Source organism: Poromitra crassiceps (genome assembly GCF_964638095.1).
Source record: "Poromitra crassiceps genome assembly, chromosome: 8".
NCBI lineage: Eukaryota > Metazoa > Chordata > Actinopteri > Beryciformes > Melamphaidae > Poromitra > Poromitra crassiceps.
In genome coordinates, this window is record NC_139629.1 from 50,777,607 (window position 1) to 50,804,774 (window position 27,168).

General features: G+C 45.0%; 1 protein-coding gene across 1 annotated transcript; it reads left to right on the top strand.

Moving 5' to 3' along the window:
* On the top strand, window positions 1-27,168 carry LOC310780787 (putative helicase mov-10-B.2; the record flags this gene model as incomplete). Its single annotated transcript, XM_083641292.1, has 23 exons — window positions 1-125; window positions 225-327; window positions 6,708-6,889; window positions 6,972-7,068; window positions 7,155-7,296; window positions 7,885-8,140; window positions 10,425-10,611; window positions 11,845-11,987; window positions 12,188-12,364; window positions 13,174-13,286; window positions 14,167-14,610; window positions 14,712-14,908; window positions 16,359-16,456; window positions 17,006-17,103; window positions 17,721-17,800; window positions 18,302-18,375; window positions 18,501-18,618; window positions 19,243-19,434; window positions 21,566-21,643; window positions 21,860-21,985; window positions 26,379-26,467; window positions 26,652-26,764; window positions 27,107-27,168. The coding sequence occupies 23 exons, from the start codon at window positions 1-3 to the stop codon at window positions 27,166-27,168; spliced, it is 3,294 nt and encodes a 1,097-aa protein (XP_083497418.1).

A 27,168-nucleotide genomic window follows, 5' to 3' on the forward strand; every position in this document is an offset into this window, starting at 1 on the left:
ATGAGTGTGAATTTAAACTGCCAAGTTGGACTTGACTTCTTTGAGTTTTTGAAAGAGACAAATCGAGCATCCATTACAACTAGAAGTAAACTCAAAGTTATTTACAACACTGAGTTCAGGAACAGGTGAGTTGATTTATGCATTAACGTTATATTATAGCCCTGAGATGACAAAGCTTAACAGCTTATTCTTATTAGGCCTATCTCTTGTTATGTTTATTTCAGGAATGCAGGACTCAAAGATCCAAACTTCGGTCGAGTCACCTATGCTCTGAAAACAAATGATAAAGTTACATTCTACCATGGGAAAGTCCACTTCAACCCCAAGGTGAGCACTTCTTTATTGTTTCTTTGTCGTGTATTGTAGGCTAGCCCGAGAAAGGCTAATTGCAGACCTGTGCACACAGGGTGACAGGTCTATATGACTGAATGTTGTTACAAAGTAGCCTATATTCTATTATTGGCACTGGCACAGATAGCCTACTACTTGGTACATGCAGCCATTTTGGCAAAAACAAAACTATCTCAATATTAGTCTACAATTTGGATAATTTACCAGGGATCCAACAAATGTATGTTTTCTGTTCCTATTACCATTGATTTCCATTTCAATCAGAGAGACACATTTCTAGAATGACAATGATTTATTAGATGATTAGATACATGAGCCTGAAGGCACAGAGATATAGTTTTGGCGATTAGACTCCATCATGACGTCATCTTGATTATGACGTCATGATCAGCAGGGGTAGATCAGCCAGGAATAGGAATGAAGATCCCCCCGTGGAGTCTAGACCTGGTGGTGGTGACAGATGAGGTCTTGGTGGCGAAGCTTTTGAATCTGAGATCTCAGAGGACTGGAGGAGAATGGGGTGGAGGCGGGTCGCAGGAACGTACTGAAAAGCAACAGATCACACAGAGAAAGCAGAGAGCTTTTAGCTTTGACAGCTTGATGTGATAGGCTGAATGGGAAAAGGTGTCTTACTCTGATTGGCCTAAAATGAACGATACCTCCCACAAACAGTGACGCTAGATAGAAGCGGGAAAAGGGGTGATTGATGACGTAATTTATCAATGAGTGGGCGTGACATTTAAAAGGTTTTCTCCTGACAGGGAAAGATGTGAATGAGGACAGGAGGGATGAATGAGAGCCAGTGACAACTAAAGGGTTTCTCCTAGAACAGGAAAATGCAGGTTGATTAAGAAGTGGGTATGAGAGCTAGTTATATCCTGAGAGTGAAAGAATGAAAAGTGAGTGAATGAATGACATTAAGGTCTCTCTTATAGAATTATCGCTCTAGCTACATTTCAATCAGAGAGACACATTTCTAGAATGACAATGATTTATTAGATGATTAGATACATGAGCCTGAAGGCACAGAGATATAGTTTTGGCGATTAGACTCCATCATGACGTCATCTTGATTATGACGTCATGATCAGCAGGGGTAGATCAGCCAGGAATAGGAATGAAGATCCCCCAAAAAATGAATGAGAATACGTACCAGAGGAGAGAGACTTCGACCGATACCTTACCAGGCAGCAGGAATCTATTAACATAATAAAGAACAATTAGACATGAAAGATTCAGGATGATGCCAAATGCTCTGGTAAGCCCCAATGACTCTGCTGGTCATGAGCCTACTTGATATTAGCTGGAGTATGGCGACCGTTTAGGGAGAACGATCCAGAGCTAAACCGTGAGTTTAATGGTGAAATGGCCGCAGCAGCCGAAAATGCAAAGAGCCTGTAGGCTCTAATGTGCGAATGAAGCCACATGGAGGCTGAGACTCTTGAGGTCTCTGATGCGAATGAAGCCACATGGAGGCTGAGACTCTTGAGGTCTCTGATGCGAATGAAGCCGACATGGAGGCTGTTGAGAAGAGAGACTCTTGTGGTCTCTGCAAACAAGTGCAAATATGAGAAGAGTGATTAAAGTAGAATAGCCTAGATGTGTAGGGCGAAGAGGACGCTGCTTAACACGTGCAATTATGAGGAGACCAAGACCATGAGTGACATGAATTGAGAAGAACCACCACCAGTAATGGAAATGACTTACCAATCAAGGTTTCAGAGACTTTTTGATGAGAGAGAACGACATTGATGTCAGGCCGGATGTATGTGTGGAAGGCGGAGGAAGACCAGCGCCCCAGTAGTTGCAGAGAGGAGGACGACATCCCCCGGTTGGCAGCAGAAATTGCAGCTCCTATTCTAAAACAGTGCCCTGAATAATGCTCAGGGGATATTTTACATTTAATAAGAACTAATTTTAAATGATTAACGAACCAATATTTAGTCATGGGGAGATCCCCAGGGATGATGAACAACGGAGAAGAAGGACTAGACCTGGGCTTACATGTAAATACTTAAGCATAGATCTGAAGGGGCAAAATTGGGAACCCGTGCGAGCTACGATTACGGAGCAAGCACCTCCATGTTTAGAATGTTTTAATTGAAGACTATAATGACTGGCATGAAAAGCCAGATCAGAAACGTAACATCTCTATTAGAATCAAAAGACAGAGGAATTACAAAATTCGCCACTCCTAAGAAAGCATAAAAAGCTAAAAAGAAACAGCCTCTAACATGGAGTCCACATAGGGGGAAAAATAACCATTCCTGAGAGCTAATATCATGACGTGAAGAACAGACAGAGTGATGGGTTTTCTGTGATCGGGAACAGGGGAACAAACCTTAGATATCCCTTTAAGCAATAACTTAATACAGGATTTAAATATATGCTAGGAAAAGATGGATCATAGCATCTAGCATTAAATTGAATGCCTGCAATTAGTCCTCGAATGTAAGGAGGTTTAAACCGGCGGACATTGGTGCAATAACAGATAAATGCACAGACAGTTTTAATAGAGATTGGTTTGGGAGGCATTTTAACAGAGACACAGAAAACACAAAATATAGACCAAGCAAGGTCATACGTTTTAACAGTGGAAACTGCTAACCCTCGTCTCGTATAAACTTTCGCTGAATCAAGATACACCTGCATAGAGGTGCCTCCCTCTAATGCAACATTAGGACATGAAGAGGGGGAAACTTGAGAGGGAATAAGCATGGCCTCGGGACAGATGCTCCGGGAAGTCTGAAAATGAAAACGGGAGAGAGAGTCAGCAAGTGTGTTTAGGTGCCCAGGCACGTGACGAGCAGACAGAAAGAAATTATGAGTGACAGAAGACCAGGTGATACATCTCATGAATGGCATGATGTCTTTGGAGGAAGAGCGCCCTCTATTGATGATGTCAACCACTGCCTGGTTGTCACATAGCACTGCGATACGTTTACGCTTCCAGTGATGACCCCATATGTGACAAGCAACTGTGATGGGAAATATCTCATACAAAGCTGATGACTGATCGAAGTTAGCAAATTCAGAGGGCCAGGGCAAACTATTGGCCTTGATAGAACCCCCCAAAACCCACGGATGGGGCAGCATCCGTGAAAAATTTGAGCGAATCTGAGGAGTTAACCACTCATTATAGAAAAAATTAATGCCGTTCCAATTATCCAGCTGGAACAACTTTAGCACTGATCACAATATTAGCGATGAACACTGTAGACTGAAAACACCTAGATGAGCAGATGGAATTAAACATGACTTGATTATTAGGATGATCTCCTCATGTCACCTGGGATCCCTTGTTTGCTCCGCCTCATCTCACCATCAAACAGTGACTGGGTGAGCTGAGCTGTCGTCTGAGGAAAGCATGACGCTTATACTGGGCTTGAGCTGAGCATCGAAACAGCATGATGACACATGAACATCAGCACATGTATGCATGAATACGTACATTTATATTCGAGTAAGCAATTAGTTAGATGGAGGAATTGCTTGTTTTGGCTGAAGTTGCTATGTATTGTCTGTAAGCAATGCAATGCATTAGGTTAACAGATGCGAATGAATACTTGCTGAAATTCCCGAAGAAGCATGCGATGGCTGCTGTTGAGACCTGGTTAAGGCTACTGGATAGGAAGCTGCGACCATCGCCTCATGGGAACGCCATCCACCATTGATATCCCGCCAGTCAATCTGAGGGAAAGCAGCTCAGACAACATGACTGAATTAGAATATGCTGCAAAGAACTGACGAATGCCGACACGTTTAAATGGTTTCAGAACGAGCTAGGTTACATAAATAATTACATTGAATGATGCAAAAGATTTAAGACATGACATGAACCTGCTGCCAGATACGTAAATGATTTGAGACCATGCACGCAAAACAGAGCATTTGACAAGAGTAGGACAGACGCGATAACGTTAGCTTTCCCAAGTTGAAAGCCCAGCTCCATGAGCCAGATGCTCACTCCCTGCCACCCTCTGCACAGTGCCAGAGGACACAGAATACACCAGCCTGACAAAATGGCTGACTATGAAAAGTTACAAAATGGCTGACACATGTGACTGACAAATATATTGCATGACCTTAATTTAAGTCCCAACTTGAGACCAAGACGACTGCTTCTTTGATTATGCTGACTTAGAGCATGTTTAAACATTATAGTCTCAACACATGGTTCCTTAGCCATGAAGGGAACCTTGAAGCGAGCCATTTGACTGTGCTCGCAGTACACTCATTCATGAGCATGCTTACGCACATCCTGCCACTGAATGGGCTGATTTGAGCATTTAGAGTGAGACGTGCATGCAAACACTGCACCAAAGTTAGATCTATCATGATCTTAGCTTATCACGCACAAGATCATGTGCAGAATTTTAACCTTGATTTAGACCCATGAACATTTTTACACATTATTGCAACTACATTTATAAATTAAAATATATAACTAGATTTGGCCATATGAATGATCGAGATTCGAGTGCATCATGTGAATTGAATTAATAATTTAAGATGAGAAATCCTGTAAAACGGCAGAGTTTGTGGGAAAACAGTTGATAGAACTTTGAACCAGCAAATTTGATCATGTGATGCAAGCATGGGAATGAGCGTGAATGATTAGCTTGAATGATTAGCCTGTTTTAGTGCGATGGTGTAGAATACTCAGCTTTGATAGAGTGAAGTAGAGTGAAGTGATGACTACATCTCCCCGTATGCTTAGCGCTGGGTGGACTGGGTCTGCAGATGACGTCACGATTTGCGTAATGGCGCTGAACAGCAGGATTCGAGTAAATGATTATTCTTGAGTGGAGAGCTTGACACATGAGCTGAGTTCTGAATGGTTAATTCTGAGCGGAGACTTGACTTGGACGGTAGCAAGGAGTTTAGCCGAATGCTTCCAACAAGTGGAATATCCATACCTTTTACAGTCTATGATCGATACCAGCTTCCCTGCGCGTCAGGGCCAGTGCATTGCTGTTCAAGTGAAAACTCTCGGAGTCTTGCTGAAGCCGTGCGAGATTAGGAGCCGACGGAGCCGGGGACAGAGTCATGACGGACGAACAGAGGCGCGGTGGTCCGGGGCGCTTGCGTGTGTGGACAGGAATCACCATGGGCTGCACAGAGTGACAGGTAGGCAGGCGCAAGCGCCGTGTGGCGCAGCATGATACATAAGCATGACTTGCCCGACAGAATCCACGAACGAAAACGCCAGCATGAATGAACTCCTTGTGGGTGATAGTGACTGCAACACGAGCAGCATGACGGCGTAACGAGACCGGAGACAGCAGAGAAGTAAGCGGGCAGCAGCACTGAATGACCAACGCATCGCAGGAACGTACTGAAAAGCAACAGATCACACAGAGAAAGCAGAGAGCTTTTAGCTTTGACAGCTTGATGTGATAGGCTGAATGGGAAAAGGTGTCTTACTCTGATTGGCCTAAAATGAACGATACCTCCCACAAACAGTGACGCTAGATAGAAGCGGGAAAAGGGGTGATTGATGACGTAATTTATCAATGAGTGGGCGTGACATTTAAAAGGTTTTCTCCTGACAGGGAAAGATGTGAATGAGGACAGGAGGGATGAATGAGAGCCAGTGACAACTAAAGGGTTTCTCCTAGAACAGGAAAATGCAGGTTGATTAAGAAGTGGGTATGAGAGCTAGTTATATCCTGAGAGTGAAAGAATGAAAAGTGAGTGAATGAATGACATTAAGGTCTCTCTTATAGAATTATCGCTCTAGCTACATTTAGCAATTTCTCAGCTGTGGTAGATGTTAGCTGAACATGCTTTATTGGTATGATTGACAGATAAATAGTATTGCCATTTCATCTAAATACAACTGAATAGGTATATATATATATATATATATAGAGAGAGAGAGAGAGAGAGAGAGAGAGAGAGAGAGAGAGAGAGAGAGAGTGAGTGAGTGAGTGAGTGAGTGAGTGAGTGAGTGACATTTCGGGGCCTAAAGCCATGTTGCTATCTTCCCGAGGCAGGCGCAAGGCACGTTTTTTTGCGTTTAAGGCCAGTTTTTGCGCCGAAGTCCTGTTATATCTACATAGGAGTGGGCAAGTTGTTGCCGCAATCTGGATCCAAGCTATTGTCACATCATTCAATCATGGGTGGCTTTGGTTTTTCTTCGTGTCTTTAAAGGGAACATGGAGGGTTTTTAGCAATCCTATTGTTTACTAATCAAATCCATCACAAACTACACAACAACTACAAACTATACTTCTGCCAATAAATCAGAAGGCAGCCAGGAGACTAAAGGGGCATGTAAATTAACTTGGCAGAGAAAAGTCTGTTCCAAGACCAGGATTCACATAATCCATGACAGTGGATCCTCCCTGCAGGTTAAAGCCATGTATCAGGACCAGTGGCACTCACGCAGGGGCCAGCAGCCAGCACCTGTCCAGGACGGAGCATCCGGTCCCGGGCCAGTACAGGACTCCGCCTCCCCTGATGGAGCAGAGACAGGGGTTCGAGGCCGAAGGAAATTGGCCAGTCTTCTCATGAAGAGACTCAAGCAGGACAAGTAAGAGAACCCAGTGATGAGTGAGATGCCCCTTGTGATGCCTCCTGTTCTTCAAGAGTGTTTGTTTTCTTGACACCTCCAGGACTCAGTTCATCTCTGATAAACATGGTATCAGCATCACTTCAGACGCCGAGTTTGACAACGGGAGACTTTGCTTGTGTGTGCAAGACGTGGACGAGGTAGGCAATTCAAAAATGCACAGATCAAGAGATTGTAGTTGTGGTGCAGCTAAGTTGCACTGAGTAACTCTATTCTTTTTGAACAGCATGTGGTATGTCTAAATGTGGAGAACACTGGGGCAAAACCAGTCTATTTCACCCACTACACATCTCTTTACTGGCTGAAATACTTCACTCTGGAGGATGAGCAGAAGGTGACCCCAGCAAACCCTCTTTCACTAGCACCAGGTAAAGACACACACACTCACAGTTGAGATTTGGATTTTCGAGCAAGAATTGCAAATCTTACTCACTAAAATACACTGGATATTACTCAAATTCAATCTTTACTGTTCCGTCTTCATAATCAGAGATGAAAATAAGTCTTCTATCTGTGAGAGGGAGTAATACTTAGACTCAGGAGTGTTATATCTTCTATACCAGGGGTGTCCAAACTCATCATGTGAAAATGCTGTGGGGGGCAGCTGCTTCTCACATCATATGCGTTATAAAAAATGAAATAAAAAAACATCACATACAATACAATATACTCTAAGGATTTTGTTTACCATCTGAAAACATTAGTTCTGCCTGTGCTGTTCCTACTTGGTGCTTGTACAAACTGTATGATAGTGCTGTCATCGTTAGGTGAACGGGAAAAAATGTTAAATGAACTTGCTTGATTAACCAATCCTGTGTGGAGGGCCACATATAGTATATTTTGAGAGACAAGCTGAGGGCCACTTAGAATCGATCCGCGGGCCGCAATTGGCCCCCGGGCCGGACTTTGGACATGCCTGTTCTATACTAGTCTGTAATGCACCTTGTGTCCCCCAGGTGCTAGCTATGAAATCCAGGTTCACTTCCGCTCCAGCTTGGTGGGCTTCTACCCGGCTACACTGGCCTTTGAGTTCCGAGCGGACCTTCTGCCCTCGTCCTCGGCCTTCCACATCGTGCGCTTCATCGAGGCGAGATGTGTGACCTCCTTGGGAATGGAGCTGGCGGCCATCGCTCCCTACAAACCTCGCTCCATCTCTGCCATGATGACTGCCCAAGCTCCTTGCACTATTGTGGACGGCCAGCCACCTGAAGGGTAACACAATAAGAGAGGCAAAGTGAACGTCACTTCCTGCTTCAGCACTGTACCAGAGATTTTCTTCCGCAATTTATTTTCCCATAGACATTTCGTAAAATGCGTATAAAAATAGTTTTACTTGGTCAAACCAAACGGTTCAGCTATATTTATAATCGGGAGAGACAGTACATTTAACTCGGAACCAAAAAAAAATACATTGAAAAAATATTTTCTTTAAACCCGCATTTTTTTTACGTTTTGGTCCGAGTGAAACGTTATGCGATCTCTCCTGTTTCTAAATATATCTGAACCGTTTGGTTTGAACAAGTCAAACTCTTTTTATAACCATTTTACAAAATGTCTATGGGAAAATAAATGGCACATGAAAATCTCTGGTACAGTGCTGAAGCAGGAAGTGACGTTCACTTTGCATCTCTATACACTCCAGTTATTATGGAATAGAATGGCATTTGAAATGAGACGTTTGTCGTGTAGCGATGCATCAAACGTTTTCTATTTTCTCTCTTCTAACCAGTATATCAGTGATGCGCCTGAAAATGGAGGTTGAGCTGAAACAGTATAAGATACCAGCATATATGAACCAACTCGTGATTTCACTGAAGCAATCTACCTCATCCCCCGATGCAAGGTAAATTCACCATCTTCTGAATCTGTGCACATTCACTTGCCATATATTACTCTTAAAAAAAATTTTTTTTCACAAATGACTTATTGTAATGATTTATAATACAATACTATAATCATACAGCCAGAAACAAACAGCTGGTCATACAGAAAAATCAGAGAATAAGCCCTAATCATAACTAACCTGTAGTTACCAGCTGCAACCTTGTGTGTCTGGTATTGTTTTCACCGTGTGTTGTAGTCAAGTCATTATATCTCCAGTCCAAGTCGAGTGTCGAGTCCCCAGTGTTCCAGTCAGAGTCACCAAAGAAGAGTCAAAGTCTAATCTCCATTACCTGAGTCCAAATCCAAGTCTGAGTCCAGAGTTACTGAACATGAGCATGAATCCACATGTAGGTGGAACACACGTGCCTGACCTTTGCACCAAATTGAATAATGTCACAGTATTAATATAGCTATATCAGATATCAGATCAACTTTATTGTCCCCGAGGGGAGATTTGTCTTGGGCATCAAAGTGCAATTACAGCATCGACAGTAACATACACCATCAAGGGAACAACAACATGACAACAAGACAACAGTGATATTTGCCAGAGCATTGCACGGAACCCGGGAGGAACTAGGGGTGCCTGTTTTAGGCGAGAAGATTGCACCAACCCTTATTACACTGGCCCTAATTGCACTATCATGGAAATAATATAAATAAAATAATTAAATAATTAAAAGCATAAGAGCATAAAAGCATAAAACAATAGCCAAATAAAAGCAAAGAGAAACCACAGGAGGACTAGAGAAAAACAAACCAAGAAAAGACAAGAGCCATCATATTTCTGGCACTTCCAATCGTACAGGTGTTACACACGTGAGGAAGGGGCTCGCTGTCTATTCAGCAGTCCAATAGAAGTTGAAAGGAAGGAGAGACCGTATCTATTGCTTTTACAGCGGCTGGCTCTGAACCGTCTGCCCGAATGTAGCATCTCTTACTCAGAGTAGAGGATATGGTTTGGATCAGTCAGAACTCTATTTGCCAGATTAATTACTTTATTTTCGAAGATGGACTGAAGTGTCGGGTAATCCTTCCGGCCGATCACCTTCATGGCAGTTTTTACCATCCTCATGACTCTTGATTTGAGCTGTACAGTGAGAGTCTCAAACCATGCGGCCATGCCATATCTGATCAAGCTTTCTAGTACGGCGTTATAGAAAGTGGACATGATGCTGGTGCTCACGCCGAACAGTCTTAGTCTGCGCAAAAAGTGAAGACGTTGTGCCAGCTTCGCGCACAAGTAGTCGACATGCGCGTTCCATTTAAGCATGTTGTCCATCTGGATCCCCAGATACCTGTATGAACTAACCTGCTCAATTTCACTGTCTCCGATCAATATCATAATGCCAAATAATTAGGGCTTGTTACAAAAAAGAAAAAGAAAAGGTCTTTATCAATTAACAAGTCTGAGTCATCACTGCTCAAGTCACGAGTGCTGAAAATGAGTCCAGGACTCAGACTCGAGTCCGACTTGATTAGACTAGAACACTGTTGCACACAAAGCAAAACATGAATTACGAAACAACACAGCTCTCTTCTAAAGTCCACGGCATACTGCTGACCATTTTACAATGTATATATACATGTATGTATATATTTATCTTTGTAGAAGGGCCCCCCTGCTGGAGAGTCCCATGAGTATGGAGGACTACTCTAAGAGGTGGGAGCTGCTGCTGTATCTGGAGGAGCTTCAGATGCAGGTGGACATCAAAAGATACAACATCCCCGGTCCTGAGGATGAAGAACACGCCACCATGTCCAGGGACCCGAGTAACAAGAAGCTTCTCGTGCTGAAGGTTCATTTGTGTGACACTCGCTCAATCACCAGTCAGTCACTCACAGAATGGTTATTTTTCTGAGCAAGCACTGCCACCCACTCACTGACTCACTGACTCACTGACTCACTCACTCACTGACTCACTGACTCACTGACTCACTGCCAAACCACCTGCTCCATGAAAGGCTTGTCACAACAACTGAGCCTCCTCGGCGCCTTAAGTCCAGACACCCATTTGTTCCTGCTGCTCGGGAACTCCTGCAGCAATGCAGTGAAGCCAACATCAGTGCAGCAAGATGGACAGATCACCTTTTGAGAATGGAGTGGGAGGTAGACACCTCTAGACTCCATTGCTTCATCCCCGATGTGGGTTCTCCTCCTACTGGGATGGACCTGCCTAGACAGGCATGGGTGAGGCTTAATCGCCTCAGGAACGGCGTCGGGCGTTTCCGCTCATCAATGTTCAGATGGGGCTTGACTCCTAGTGCGACCTGTGAGTGCTCCTAGTGCGACCTGCGAGTGCTCCTAGTGCGACCTGTGAGTGCTCCTAGTGCGACCTGTGAGTAGCCTGGGTAAACCCATCCCCCACGTGACCTGCTCTCAGACCTGTTCTCAGTCACTATAGTGACTGGGAACTGAGAGAGCAGGTCACGTGGTGGCTGGGTTTACCTAGGCTAACCTGTGAGTGCTCCTAGTGCGACCTGTGAGTGCGGTGCAGAGGAACAGACAGCAGACCATGTCATTCTGGAATGCCCGATGTATCGGGCTCCCAACGGGATGCATGGCCTGCTGTCTGTGGATGACGATACGGTGACATGGCTGCTAGAGGTGTGCCCAGAAATATAGCCCGGGTGAACCCCCCCCCCCCCCAGGCCGGGGTGGTAAAAGGATAGCCCCTCGGCCCCGTACCTGGGGGAGTGGAGAGAAATCACCTAACCCAAACGAGAGAGACTGACTCACTGACTCACTCACTCACTGACTCACTCACTCACTCACTCACTCACACACTGACTCACTCACTCACTCACTCACACACTGACTCACTGACTCACTGACTCACTCACTCACTCACTGACTCACTCACTCACTCACTCACTCACTCACTCACTGACTCACTCACTCACTCACTCACTCACTCACTCACTCACTGACTCACTCACTGACTCACTCACTGACTCACTCACTCACTCACTCAGATATTCACTCATGCATTCACCATCCCAACATTCTCACTCATTCTTTCACCTGCCAGGTGCTTGGTGTATCTGAGAACCGTCCATCTGTGCTACGAGGGGATAAACTGCTGGTGTGCCCAAAAGGAGAAAAAGGGGTGAAGTACCGTGGCTATGTCCATAGTGTGCAGCTGGACGAGGTCAAACTGGGTTTCAGCACAGAGTGAGCTCAAGCCGATATTATTATTAATAATAATAATAATAATAATAATAATAATAATAATAAAAATAAAATAAAATAAAATAAAATAATGCGTAATAATGTGAAAATAGATTTTTCTTTGACTGGTTATTGCTGTAACAAGCAAATCATTCATCGTTGGTACGACAGGTTGACACAGCTGACTGTGAATTTGAATGCAGGTTGCTGGACCGCTTTGTCGATGGCATGAAGTTCAGCGTTGAGTTCACAGTCAACCGTGTGACCGTGCGTGTCCAGCAGAGAGCAGCAGAGCTGGCATCTGTACACAGACTAGGCAAGGTGCTGTTCCCTGCCGTGGCCACCTCCCTCTACCAGCAACCACCACTACCCACACTCAGGTGAGTCCTGCCCAGAGCCATGTATATACTGTAGAAGAGTCGCGACATCTCCATTCACTCCAATGGACCAGTTCTTTACTCTGAAGAGTTCCAGGAAGTAAGGTCCTGCATTAAGCAGCACTGTCGAGTTGCAGCAAAATGAACAGTTTGTGTTGTACTTTGAAAGTTTTTTTTTGTTTGTTAATCAAATTGTACATTATCAGCTGTATTTTAGCATTCAAAAGTTGCGCGAGACCCCTTCCTGGCTGTTGATTGGCTAATGAGTCACACATTTTGGTCCTCCGCTGACGTCACTCTCTCTCTAAATTGCTCTGGTCCTGCCTATAGCAACAACAGGTGGATCTACTACTGTAGGGAGGCCCCTTTCCCATGGGTTGTACTCTGGACTGTGTGGACTATTTATTTCACAGCAGAGATCCCTGTAGAGTTCTTCCTCTACGGAAGTCATATAACGTCATTATAAGATGATAAAGGAGCTGCACTCCCTCTAGTTAAAGTTGACACATGATTGCATATCGCTGTTTATCTGTAGTGGACAGTTAAAACAAATAGAAATATGGAAAAGTGTTGGCCACCAGCTACCCTCTTTGACTGAGCAGTAGGTTATTTATAATACATGGGGAAAATAGAGAAAGAAATGATGACCCCAGTAGTAATAACAATATTTCTTGCAACCTTGTTTTGTTTATTGACATCAAAGTGTAACCCCTAATGCTGTGTGAGTGCATGAGTAAGCCAGGTATCTTACAGTAACTGCATATCAATGTGGAGATGAAGCCACAGTCTCATTCAGCCTCTGGTCTTTCTAGGCTGTTTGATCGACACCTGGAGGAGAACCCCGAGCAGTATGAGGCCGTTCAAAACATTGTCGCTGGCTCCTCCAAACCTGCACCTTACCTGGTGTTTGGCCCACCTGGCACAGGTACAGCATGTGGGTGGGGCTGTGTGTGTAAATCAGGCAGTGGCATTTTTGTCTGTTTCTGAATAGAGAGGCAAAGTGACCGCCTTACTTCCTGCTTCAGCACTGTACCAGAGATTTTCATCCGCCATTTATTTTCCCATTTTGTAAAATGGTTATCAAAATAGTTGTACTTGGTCAAACCAAACGGTGCAGCTATATTTAGAATCGGCAGAGACCATAGAACATTTCACTCGGACCTAAACTTAAAAAAAAAAACATCGAAAAAATATTTTATTTTAATCTGCAGTTTTTTTACGTTTTGGTCCGAGTGAAATGTTACTGTATGTTGTCTCTCCTGTTTCTAAATATATCTGAACCGTTTGGTTTGAACAAGTACAACTATTTTTATAAGCATTTTATGAAATGTCTATGGGAAAATAAATAGCGGGTGAAACTCTCTGGTACAGTGCTGAAGCAGGAAGTGACGTTTCACTTTGCCTCTCTATTGAAAATAGAATTGGGGGGCGGGGGGGGGGGGGGGGGGGGCTACATGGACCATGATGCTATAAATCCAACAGCGACTTTTCTAATGTAGTAAATAGTGAATAAAATAATAATAATAGTAAAAAGCCTACATAATGATAATAATAGCTCAGGGAAATGTCCGACTCCCGGGCTCTTAGCTTTCTGACAATGTGGCACCCTGAACAAGTAAAGGCTTCACTAAGAGCGTACTACTTCCTCTTGGTCCTTGCCAGGGTTCTTACACATCTCATCTTTTAAAAGAATACCTACATTTTCTGTCATTTATCAGCTGTCATGTCATCCATTTTATAGCACTGTTTAAGGCCGGCCCACGTTTGACATCGTAAATTAGCATTTGACATTACATCTGGTCCAGACTGTCCCTGCTCCTCCTCGGGACGTCTGGTCCAGACTGTCCCTGCTCCTCCTCGGGACGTCTGGTCCAGACTGTCCCTGCTCCTCCTCGGGACGTCTGGTCCAGACTGTCCCTGCTCCTCCTCGGGACGTCTGGTCCAGACTGTCCCTGCTCCTCCTCGGGACGTCTGGTCCAGACTGTCCCTGCTCCTCCTCGGGACGTCTGTTCCAGACTGTCCCTGCTCCTCCTCGGGACGTCTGGTCCAGACTGTCCCTGCTCCTCCTCGGGACGTCTGGTCCAGACTGTCCCTGCTCCTCCTCGGGACGTCTGGTCCAGACTGTCCCTGCTCCTCCTCGGGACGTCTGGTCCAGACTGTCCCTGCTCCTCCTCGGGACGTCTGGTCGAGACTGTCCCTGCTCCTCCTCGGGACGTCTGGTCCAGACTGTCCCTGCTCCTCCTCGGGACGTCTGGTCCAGACTGTCCCTGCTCCTCCTCGGGACGAGTCTTCTTCCTTCCTCATTTGGATTGTACTTTATACCAAGCTGATGCTTGTTTGTATTGGACAGGCAAAACAGTCACTCTGGTGGAGGCCATCAAGCAGATAGAGAAGACCCAGGCCTCCTGCCACATCCTGGCCTGTGCTCCCTCCAACAGCGCCACTGATCTGCTCTGTAAGAAGATTCTGGACCACGTGGAGAAGCATTTGGTGTTCCGCATGTACGCCAGCAGCCGAGAGCCCAAATTTGTTCCTGATGAGCTAAAGGTCAGTGCCTGATAAAGCAATAAGACCCAAGAGGACGTGGTTCATGGAGTGCGGCCCTTAGAACGAAATGAAGAACGGCCCTTAGCCGTTGTAAAATCACTGTAATTCACAGCCTTGCGGGGGTTATTGTTTTCATGAACGGTTACTACATATTGCCTACAGGCAAGGTTTCATAAAATATTTAGCAGAATGGTTGCCAAGCAACAAACAGATGCAGCTATACAAAGGTCCCATGCCATAGACGCTGTTTGGCGCAGTATGGGGACATTCACACCAAAAGCGTTTTTTTCAGTCAGAACGCGATGAAAATCATGTTGAGCGCGCTTCCATTGTGCACAAAACACAGCGCATGGAGCTTTTTTTTTGCGCTCTGTTTGTTTTCCCCTGTAGTCGTGTGCAGTACAGATCAGAACACAACGACCACAAGGACGGTAGCCACCTGGTTTTGTCTGTTTGATGTTGTTCACTGTCAACATGAAAGCCAGATTATTGCCAATCCTGGCAGCAGCCGAGGTTGAAAATCCCTCGGGAGGAGAAAAGGTAGGAGGAGTGAAAAAGACGATCAGGGCGTTTTTCCTCTAATGTTCAACTTTTTCAGCTTAAAAACGCCCACAGCGCTCCTCCAAAAACAACAGACGCCACCAGCGCTGAAACGCCAGGTGCGTTCATTAAAAGAGGAGCACGTCTAGCGCGTCCTTACATAGAGAATGAATTGCAGAAAGACGCTGGCAGCTCCAAAAACGCTTTTGGTCTGAATGGCCCCTAATACTGTGATGCGGTCACAGGTGTGTGTTAAGAGAGTATCTTACAACGGCTTTCAAATGCGGCTCAACCAAACATAATCAAGGAGGAGGTACGGTGGTGCAGTGGTAAGCACTATCGCCTCACAGCTCGAAGGTCGTGGGTTCGATTCCCACCTGGACCGATGTGAACACTGAAGGAATGCGTGCCCGTCCGCATGTCCTCGAGTGCCCACCGCCCGGGTGGGGTCGGCAAAATGGCCTTTCTGTGTGGAGTTTGCATGTTCTCCCCGTGCCTCCCGGGGGTCTCCTTCATATAGGAACCCCCTTCACAAAAACATGCAACATCCTGGTTGCTTATATGGTTCCTCCTCTGATCGTTAAGGGCGCCTGTTCAGAGGGAGGGGAACTGGTTGGAATAGCGTGAACCTCCCACGTGCTATGTCCTACCGGTGAAGCTCCCTCGGGCAGGTGAAAAGAAGCGGCTGACTTGACTGCCCATGTCTCGGAGGATGCATGGAATCAGTCTCGGCTCTCCCCAGATCGGCAGAGGATGGAGTAGCAACCAGGATTGAGTAATCAAATGAGCACTAAACGGGGGATAAAATGGGATAAAAAATCGGGAAAAAAAAACATTTAAACATAATCAAGGACCGGACCTATTTGTTTTATAACTCCTTTATTCAAATCTGCTGCATGTGTTTTCACAGGCATGCTCTAACCTGGTCGGGGACACGTACGTGTTTCCTGCTAAAGAGGAGCTGATGAAGTATAAGATCATGGTCACCACCCTGCTGACCGCTGGAAGGTAGCAAATGACCCTTACAGTGCATTTGTGTGGTGGCCTGCAAAAAACATTTTCATTTTGTTTTTAATATTTCCATAAAGTAGAAACTCTCACCTACTGTATATATCACTTTTTGAATGACTAAGGTAGTTCTCTCACATCAAAAGTTAGGACTACTTTAATCTGTTATGTGTCATTCCACCAAAACCATAAAAAGAAATGCTTTGCCTTTTGTTTTGCGAAAATAATTATTCACTATGATGTGATCACATCTCAAAATACCTGCAAAACTCCCTTTCAACCTTCTTTGGCTCGTTACCAACAATGTGTAGCAGCGACATGTGCAGGGTTCTCCCAGACCACCACACATCTTTCCTCACTTGCATGACACCAAAAAGAAGATAGCAAACCACTCTTAGCTGCTTTCGTAGTTAACAATCTCTGCCTACATTTTAACAGCCAAAATGCTATAAAATCTGTGCCAAATGCTAACGGACTGTGGACAAATCATATGCACTGATCCTCAGCTAAAGTATGTGTACTATAATGTCTTGCCTGTGATCTCTATAGGCTGGTTACGGGAAACATTCCTACAGGACATTTCACTCATGTCTTTGTGGACGAGGCAGGACACGCTGTGGAGACTGAATGTCTAGTCCCCTTGGCAGGTATAGAAAACGTTCTAGAAATGTTCTTGTGTTTATCTTGTTAGTTATTATTCTATTATTGTGGGGGGTACGGTGGTGCAGTGGTAAGCGCTGTCGCCCTCACAGCTAGAAGGTCCTGGGTTCGATTCCCACCTGGGACGCTGTGAACGCTGAAGGAATGCGTGCCCGTCCGCATGTCCTCGAGTGCCCACCGCCCGGGTGGGGTCGTCAAAAGGGCCTTTCTGTGTGGAGTTTGCATGTTCTCCCCGTGCCTCCCGGGGGCTTCCTTCATATAGGAACCCCTTCACCAAAACATGCAATATCCTGGTTGCTGGTGTGGTGCCTCCTCTGGTCGTTAAGGGCACCTGTTCGGAGGGAGAGGAACTCGTTGGAATAGCGTGATCCTCCCACGTGCTATGTCCTACCGGTGAAGCTTCCCCTGTCAGGTGAAAAGAAGCGGCTGGCTAACTGCCCATGTCTCGGAGGAAGCATGGAGCCAGTTTTCGGCTCTGCCGCAGCAACCAGGATAAATAAATAAAAATTAGCACTAATGGGGGATAAAAATGGGATAAAAAAATCGGGGGGGATTATGGTATTATTGTTATTGTATCTTGATTTATGTTGTGCATGGAACAAAGGGCTACTCCAGGCGGATTCGGGTCAGTTGGTTCTGGCAGGAGACCCCAAGCAACTGGGACCCATTCTCAGGTCTCCCCTGGTACTCAAATATGGCATGGGTGAGTAGGCACGCATGCACGCGCACACACACACACACACACACACACACACACACACACACATACACACACACACACACACACACACTGTTCCTTCTGCACATCTCCGTTGCAGTTCAGATACACTAACATAATTATGCAATCTTTTTTTTTTTTATTACATACAGTTATTTGTTTTAGTTAACACACACGAATTAAGCATAACTTAAAATATATATAATATATAATATAGTCCTACTACTTGTGTTGAACCAGGATCTGGTCAAACAGTTGCATACTGGTGATCTTAAAAGGCTTTGCTGTCTGCAGGTGTGTCCCTGTTGCAGCGTCTGATGGAGGATTTCACTCTGTTTTTTGCCTGACACAGCACAACGCTGAGGAAGGTCTCTGACTGAAACGTTCGTTGCTGCTGCCCAGGTGTATTGAGGAGGAAATAAATCAACAAAAAAGACATTTGGAGTGCTGGCTTTTCTCTTGTCCAGGATTTCACTCTGTACCTGAAGCATGAGGGGACGTTCAACAACCGCTTTGTTACCAAACTGCTGCGTAACTACAGGTGTGTCGTACTTTACGTGTAACTACTTTATTAAGTAGTTACGGTTTATTATTGTCACTCCTTGACAGAAATGGACTCATCGTCTAAACTAAATGTGCTTTTCATTTTCCCACTTGTCCTCTCAGGTCTCATCCTGCCATTCTAAAGATTCCAAACGAGCTCTTCTACGACGGAGAGCTCCAGTGCTGCGCTGAGGAAATGATCCGCAACTCCTACTGCAGATGGGAGCATCTGCCCAAGAGGGTAACAAACTCCACCCAACAAACACCTGCCCAAGAGGGTAACAAGCTCCACCCAACACACACAAACACCTGCCCAAGAGGGTAACAAGCTCCACCCAACACACACCTGCCCAAGAGGGTAACAAGCTCCACCCAACACACACAAACACCTGCCCAAGAGGGTAACAAACAAGCATCTTAAAATACACCTGCACTAGAAATCGCATAAATTGTCTTACGTTTTAGTCTACAGTCTACTACTCTGTGTTGTCAAATGAGCTTTTGCTATGACAGGACTGCCATCTAGTGGCGCTTTTGTACTCATCAGGTTGACATGATTCGGGTGTTCTGATATTTTCTCATGTGTTGGATAGAGAAGCTTATATTTTATTATGTTCATGCTTGATTCAAACATGTAATTGAAGCAGTTGCGCACATCCCAAGAAAAGTCAAGCAGGTGCAGGAACCAAAAAGCAGTACAGGTCCACACACTGAAGCTCCCATTTACCTTTTATTAAGCCATCCAACAGAAGGTGACGTTTCGAGCGACTACTCTTCCTCAGACATGATGTCCTCCTCAGACACGATGTCCTCCTCAGACATGTTTGTCCACAATGTCGCTTTTTGCACCAAACCTTTCTCTCAGGACTTCCCGGTGATCTTCCATGGCGTGCCGGGGATTGACGAGCGTGAGGCCAGCAGTCCCTCATTCTTCAACATCGCAGAGGTGGAGGTGATGATGGGCTACGTGAAGAAACTGTTGGAGAAGCATGGCAAGAAGGGCTCGGGTACCATTTCAGCCAAAGACATAGGTATCATCGCCCCCTACAGGAAACAGGTGGGGATAGAGAGCTACAAGCCGCTTTCACACACAGATCGCGCAAAATTGCAGTTCAGAAGGCCCGCAAAGCCGGCAGCCTCGCCACAGAAATTGCTTTCACACACAGCCAAGCAGCACCGCCACATTCCTGTCCTGGGGTGTGCTTTCAAGTGACATCCACCGCTCCCGGATTGAAAGACGAGCGGAGGCATTTCCACCCAGCTCCTCCTAGCCCAAATGAATATTTTCATAGGTTAGTGTAGCCTAGGCTACTGTATGATGAACAAATTCATTCAACAACCAAACATTGCTGATGTATGCCAGCCAACGACGTGCAGCTGCGGTTGTTAAGGATCAAACTGATAAAACGACATGCAGCTGCGCTCGTTAAGGATCAAACTGATAAAACGACATGCAGCTGCGCTCGTTAAGGATCAAACTGATAAAACACAAGTGTTGTCCACATGCAGCATGGTAACAAGGCTTTCAATATTCATCGATCGACTTTATGGATGCACCATCATGTAGCCTATTAGGTACAAGGCTAAGTCTTATCTTTTGGTTCCAGTTTTGTGTAAAGCAAATTATTCCCATTAAGTAGCCTAATTAGCATCCATACTCCGTTCTGAAAGACGATGCCCGCATATCAAACAGCTGCAGTCTGCATAACGTTCGTCGGGGGAATAGTATAGGCTATAAATGCACATGACTACACTACTATAACGTTAGTAGTTTTTGTAAGGGAATGCACAAGTGGCTAGCTAGACAGATTGCAGTTCTGGAGCTGGTTTCCAGAGGGAATATCCTCAGACCAACTCGCCACAGACAGCTGTAGTCCTCTGAAGCGTATTATTATATCCGTTAATTTTACCTACTAATGTCAACATCGTTTGAGCATAAAGCCTAACCTACTTACAGGCACGGAGCATTCTTCCTGGCGCCCCTGCAGTCATGAATGGTCAGTCCTGCACTTGAATGTTTTTTTTTCTTTTATGTCCATAGCAAACACTGCAACAGGAAGTGAGCGGGGGTTCAATTTAGAATGTTATTGTTGTCAAGTTAAAACCGTCTATAGGCTACTTTTTTTACTTTCACTGATGTCTTTCTTGCTGCATGAGGTGATTTCCCCTGTAATATTTTTTATGAATGAGCTGACCATTCGCACTGTTCCGGCTTGCCGCTCCTACCCTTTCAAGTGGAGGCGGGTTACCTGGTAACCCGGCGCTGAGACTAGGTCCACTGGCGGAACAAAAGGCATACAACAATTAATTACCCACCAACACGCGTTCACAACTTTCACATCGGAGGCGCGGATCCTATTTTCCGTGCATTTTGCGGCTTTCAAGGCCGGTGTGAAAGCGGCTATAGAGAGCCGCAGGAATGAGTCCGGAAAACATCCATGCTAACACTCCCGGTTCTTCACTGTTTTCGCCTCTGGGATTTTTGAATGGGTTTTTGGCGCGATGCTTCAAATAAGGTCTGTGGTTAACGCCAGCTTATTCAAACGCGAACCAGTGTTCAGCAGGATAATCTTCACACATGAGCACCACTTTTATGAGTTTTGAAGCTTTTACGTGCCATTAAAAGGGGGGCTAGCTAGCAAACGGCTAAATGAGACTACACTGTTGAGTCGACGGGGATATTATACGTCAATAACGTCATCACTTCAAAGGACGAACACGGAAATTATCTTTCCCTCACCTGGTTCAGCCCGGGGTAAGTGCACAGCAGCGCACACATCAATAACACTCCAGGTTGAGTGGTGACGTGACGTGGAAGCCTACACTGTGTGTAGTTCTGGATTAGCTTAGCATGAGCTTTTTACTTCTAGGGCTCACATTTACGCTTCAAAACTCATGAAAGTGGTCCTCATGTCTGAAGATTATCCAGCTGAACACTGGTTCGCGTTTGATTAAGCTTGCGTTGCCCAGAGACCTTATTTGAAGCATCGCGCCAAAAACCCATTCAAATCCCATAGGCCGAAACAGTGAAGAACCATGAAGTCCGGGACTAACGCGTTCCGACTACAAAAATACGTCATCCCTGCGGCTCTCTATTCAGTGCATTGTTACACATTTGTTTGGCACAAAGGATATATATATATACAGTAAATCAAAAGCTGGCAACTGTTTGTCTGCGTGTCACATAGGTGCAGAAAATCCGTAAGGGCCTGATAGCAGTGGAGAAAGCGTCCGATGTGAAGAACTTGAACTTGAAATACCTTAAGGTATGCAACTGAATATTTCATATTTTATTTTTATCATGTGAAATATACCAGTGATGTCGTTGGCATTTGAAAGTATATACTGTGTGTGTGTGTGTGTGTGTGTGTGTGTGTGTGTGTGTGTGTGTGTGTGTGTGTGTGTGTGTGTGTGTGTGTGTGTGTGTGTGTGTGCGTGCGTGCGTGCGTGCGTGTGTGTGTGTGTGTGCACGCGTGTGTCAGGTTGGTTCAGTAGAGGAGTTCCAAGGTCAGGAGAGGAGAGTGATCTTGGTGTCCACAGTTCGCAGCAGCCCCAAATATGTGGAGATCGACCAAAAGTTCACCCTCGGCTTTGTCAAGAATGAGAAGGTATGAAGTCACAAACACAACAGGGCTGAATGATTATCACACACAAAAAATCATCATTGCAGATTGATCCCTTGATATTGTAATTGCGATTCATTGAATTGCAATTAAATACTATACTATTTAGTATAGGTTGAGGCCACGTCTCGTCATAGACGCTGGGTTAGCTGGCTCAGCCTGGCTGGGGGCGTGGTCAGGGTGGGGTAAAAACCCCTGTTCTATCCATTCAGCAAAGTTAGAATTTAGCTGATAGCCCAGCCCAGGCAGACACGATCGGGGATTTAACCACCGCAGTAAACGCACATCTGAGCAGACGTCTTGTGTTCTGCTCTAGAACCCCCAAACCTGTAGTTTAGAGGCGCAGCACCGTCTTTTGGTGAGTCAGCCCATGAGATATATGGGTGGTTTTACCCCACTCGCGCGCCAGCCGTTTAACATTTTGTGGGCGTTCCCAGACATGCGGACTGTCTCTATAGTAGTATAGTATACTATAGTATAGTATACTTATACTATACTATTTACTATACTAAGTTTCACCGTTGCTTTCATAATGGAAGACTGTCAGATTGAGTACAATGCTGCTGGTCTTGGCATCTCCAAACTCTCCAACACTAGTCAAAAGAAGGCTACAAGGCTCTTTTGTGGTTTAGAGCAGTTTGAAACTAAAGGCTGATGTCCACCGGCTGCATTACGGCTCCGTGCAGCTGCCTGAACAGACCCACACTCATGGAATCTGTTAGACTCATGCGGGATGCCACAAAAATAGAACAGGTGTGTATTTTTTCCGTACCGTATGCACGCACGCATCTGTTAACATGGCCGAGAGTCTGTTCCGGCAGTTTTACCGGACCCGCCCGGCGCCGTAACGCATTTTGTGTACATTGGGTTTAAGTTGGATAAACTTGATTTTGCACAGTGGGAGAAGCCTATTAAATGGAACAGTGGCGTGCACAGACATTTTGGGGGGTTAGGTGTTCAAGTGGGGGGAAAAGGCACCCCTCTCATAATTATTCATAAAAACTAAAGTGACGTACAGTCAGGTCCGTATTAATACAGTGTGGTGCCCCTGGGTGACCACACTTAAAAGGCCCACCTCCATCCAATTTACATGAAAAAAAAACTAAAATTATTATGGCAATAAAGACCACAGATTTGCATTAACTTATTGCTAAAGTACAGGCTCAACACACATACTACAGAAACATGGAAGACACAATGTAGTAACTGCAAAAATGTCATTTTATACAGTGAGGTTGAGTTTCGAAAAGCGTTGTGGAGAGCTAATGATGTTAGCCGCTTCTGCTGCTATGTTTCTGCTGCTGTCTGCAGTTTCTACGCTGTTTCCACCTTAGGTTTCACCTCCTGCCAAAGCCATGTGAACATAAAAGAACAGTGTGACGTTAATTTAACCCAGTTTACCGCAACAACATTTAAAATGTGGATAATAAAGGAAGGGTCAAAGTGGCCACTCTGAGAGTGTGAAGGCAGCCCTCCAATCCGTGCCACCTGACGTCACGTCTGCTTTGCATAAATGTCCCATGATTCCTTTCGGCATCTACCGGAGCACACCGCACCTGACCCGGGTCAGACCAGGTCAAACCGGATCAGTCCTCTTCATCAGAGCCAGCCTTCTGTTTTTCTCTGACAGTCGCACAGTCGCACCCAGCCCTCCACTGAGCTCACACCATGAGTGTAACTGTACTCTGATGTCTCCCTTTATATAGCAGGTGGCTTCCGGGTGATTGTTGCGTTGTTACGGTAACACATATACTAAATTGGTTTCGATACAGAGAAGATTAGCATGGCCCTCGCGCAGAGATGACACGCACGATCGTGGAGCGTAACCAATTTTTACGTTTTTCATTAAAAAAAAGATCTGATGTGATTTTTTTACGTCATACTTTTACTATCTATGATTATACTTGTGTTTTTGTGAAACAGCGTCCACTGGCAGCCCCCTGCGATATAACAGATCTGTGTTATAGATAAGAGATATGTATAACAGTGAGTGATCAAAACACTCATTGTTCTGCATCCTCTAATCGTGTTGACTTCTTACAAATGAAATGATGCAGAAGTTGAACGAGTCGTCAATTAGCTGGGGACTCCCTGGATCCCTGGTGGTCCTCGGACCCCACATTAAGAGCCACTGTCTTAATAGGCTACATAATACACCTTGATGCATGCTACAGTACTACATATGAAATACAAAAGAGGATAACATGATTTCAGTATGGCCACTGTTGCCTGGGATTTTAGATTCACGGACTCTAAAATTGAGTAAAGGTTTGGTTTGGGATAGGGATGCACACAATTAATCAAAGATCGATTAATTGCTCGTTAAGGATTTCCTCGAGCACGTGAAAATGTACTCGATCAAAACAACAACAAACAGCAACGTGCATTCTGTCAGTAGAGTGGTGTTTTCAAATCATTTTTCGGTGATCCTCCAGAGGGCGCAATGATGGGCGTGGTTTTTGCGTAACCTATGTGCGATTCGAAATAACGCGTCACGCAGGCACAGTGAACTCTGAACTCCTGGCAGCCATCTTAAGTTTGGTCTGAAAGTAGAGAAGGGCCCAATTCCAATCCGCCCCCTAAAGACTCAAGCCCTGAACCCTCAGTCCCTCTAATGGCCGCCATCTGAAAGTGGTTGAGTCATCAAGTGTGGAAGGGATCCACATTGGATAAATAGGAGGATTGGGACAGCAGAGCCCTTTGCACTGATGTTGACTCTGGCAGGTTTGGGGTTCGCTATATATTGTTTATTGTCAAGACGCTTTGAGGAATAGACTCCCTGATGAGTCTGTTCTCATCCAGGCTCTGGCTCCGAGTGGACAACAGGTCATTTAAAAATAAATGTAGCCTACTGCAAAATCTGCAATCTGCAACATGTGTAATTATAATTAAAATAAGCATAATAATGACATGTCACCCAACATTATACACAATGTCAATACTGTACAATACAGATTCGGTAAAACTATTTCTCATTCATCAAAAAAGTTGTGGATTGCAATTGTAATAAATGATCGATGATTATTCTAGGATTGTGTCAAATAACTACTTGCATTCCTCTGATATAATATTTTTGTCTAATCTGAAATCCCTATTAATGTAATGTTTCATTGTCAATTAAGGCATTCCAGCGCACTCGCAAACACCGCGTTCGTTTTGCGTGTGTGTTCTTTTATTTTTTTGGCAGATATTTGCAGCCTTCCCATGAGCCTTCCCCGTTTTATACGTCACAACGCTATGCATTGTGGGCAATTCCCTTTCCGTAAGTGGCCATAGCTGCTCCCTTACGGTAAGGGGGCAGAAAGGGCTCACTCTGAGCCCTCATTCACTTTGCGATTTCACTGTGGGACATCCCTAAACCCTCGCTCCCTTCACGTGAACGCGCCTCTAAGGGCTTGAGTCAGTAAGGGGGCGGATTGGAATTGGGCCAAGGAAACCACACCTTAGTTTGCAATATGAAGAGAGTTGAATTTGAGAGGAGGTGCGACGCACGGCGAGCGGAAAAAATGGCCCAGTCGATCTGCAGCGTTATAGAGGACATGATGCCTGTCTGTGACTCGGTGTACAACACCTACAACAACAATCACTTGGGCAGTGTTCATTCGGATGGGTTGCCTGGATCCTAGTCTCACCTGGACTGGATCCTAGTCTCACCTGGACTGAAGTTGGAGCAACTCGGCATCGGCGTTTAAGATCTGCGACGCACGGCGAGTGGAAAGAGTGGACAATCTGTTGTGAGTGAGCCGGACCTGTCCTAGACATGTTGACATGTCTAGGAGTTATGCCTCTGCGTTTTTGTATGTTTCATAGCATAGGCTATGAGCAATACTGTGAGAAATATACAGAATGTTGCTGCTGTGTAAACTGAGGTTTTATTGAGGACGGAACGCATTTAGTATTGTTTGGAAGATTATGGTGTGTGAACGAGGGCTTAGAAACAGTTACTGCAAAAATGGCTGCGGATGGGACCTGGGATATCGGCTGATTGACTACACTGAACAATTTCTGTGGAAAGGTTTTTAATAAACAATGTTAGCATATCAAAATGGGTAAAACATGTCTTTACAAGGTGTGGAAATACATCGGATTAGAATATGTAATGTAGGTGATTTATTTGCAATAAAGCCAAGAAACATGCACAACATTTTGAGGGAAAGTGGATGGAAAGAAAATGTGCCCAGGGTATGAATTGGGTTTGTTTTGTAGACATAGTTCAGTTAGAATGAACACACCTTCTGGGTTTGTTTTGTAGACATAGTTCAGTTAGAATGAACACACCTTCTGGGTTTGTTTTGTAGACATAGTTCAGTTAGAATGAACACACCTTCTGGTGGAATGCAGTAATGGTGACTTTACTCTCTCCTCTTTTCTTGGCCAGAGGTTCAATGTGGCCGTGACTCGAGCCAAAGCCCTGCTGATTGTGGTGGGAAACCCCGTAGTGCTGAATTCAGATCCTGTCTGGGCCCGGTGGGTGCCACATCTCCATTCTGCTGTCATGTCACTATTTGCACCAAAATATATATGTTTTTAAAAGGGTGTGGATTTTGTGGTGATAAAATATGCAATATGTTTCTGACCCAAATTTGTCTAATTATTTATCCCTTTACCTCTTTTTCTGCGTCACACTCTCTCCCTCCCTTCTCTTCTCCAGGTTTATCCAGTACTGCAAAGAGGAAGGAGGCTACACTGGTTTCTCCCCCGCAGAGGACGAGGAGGCGGTGATAGCCAGACTTTGTGCCCTGTCCATCCAGATGGACCCTCAAGGTGACACACACACATCTTCATTATCTCTCACAGGTGGCAAGCCTGGAGGAGATTGTGTGCGTGTGTGTGTGTGTGTGTGTGTGTGTGTGTGTGTGTGTGTGTGTGTGTGTGTGTGTGTGTGTGTGTGTGTAAATGCATTAAATGTTTTATGCAATTTTCAGAAAATGCTTCAAAAGTCATAAAAGTGGTTCTCATTTGTGAAGATGATCTTGCTGAAAACACACTTCACTGTTTCATAAACTTTTGTTAACCACAGAGCTTATTTTATGCATTTAAAAGTTTTTTTTCCGTCTTTCTTCTTCCTCCCTTCCCCTCTTCCATCCTGTGAACTACGCCCCCCAGTGGAGACTGAAGAGAGTATGGTTCAGCAGCAGCTGGACCCAGAGTGGAGGAATGACCTGTGA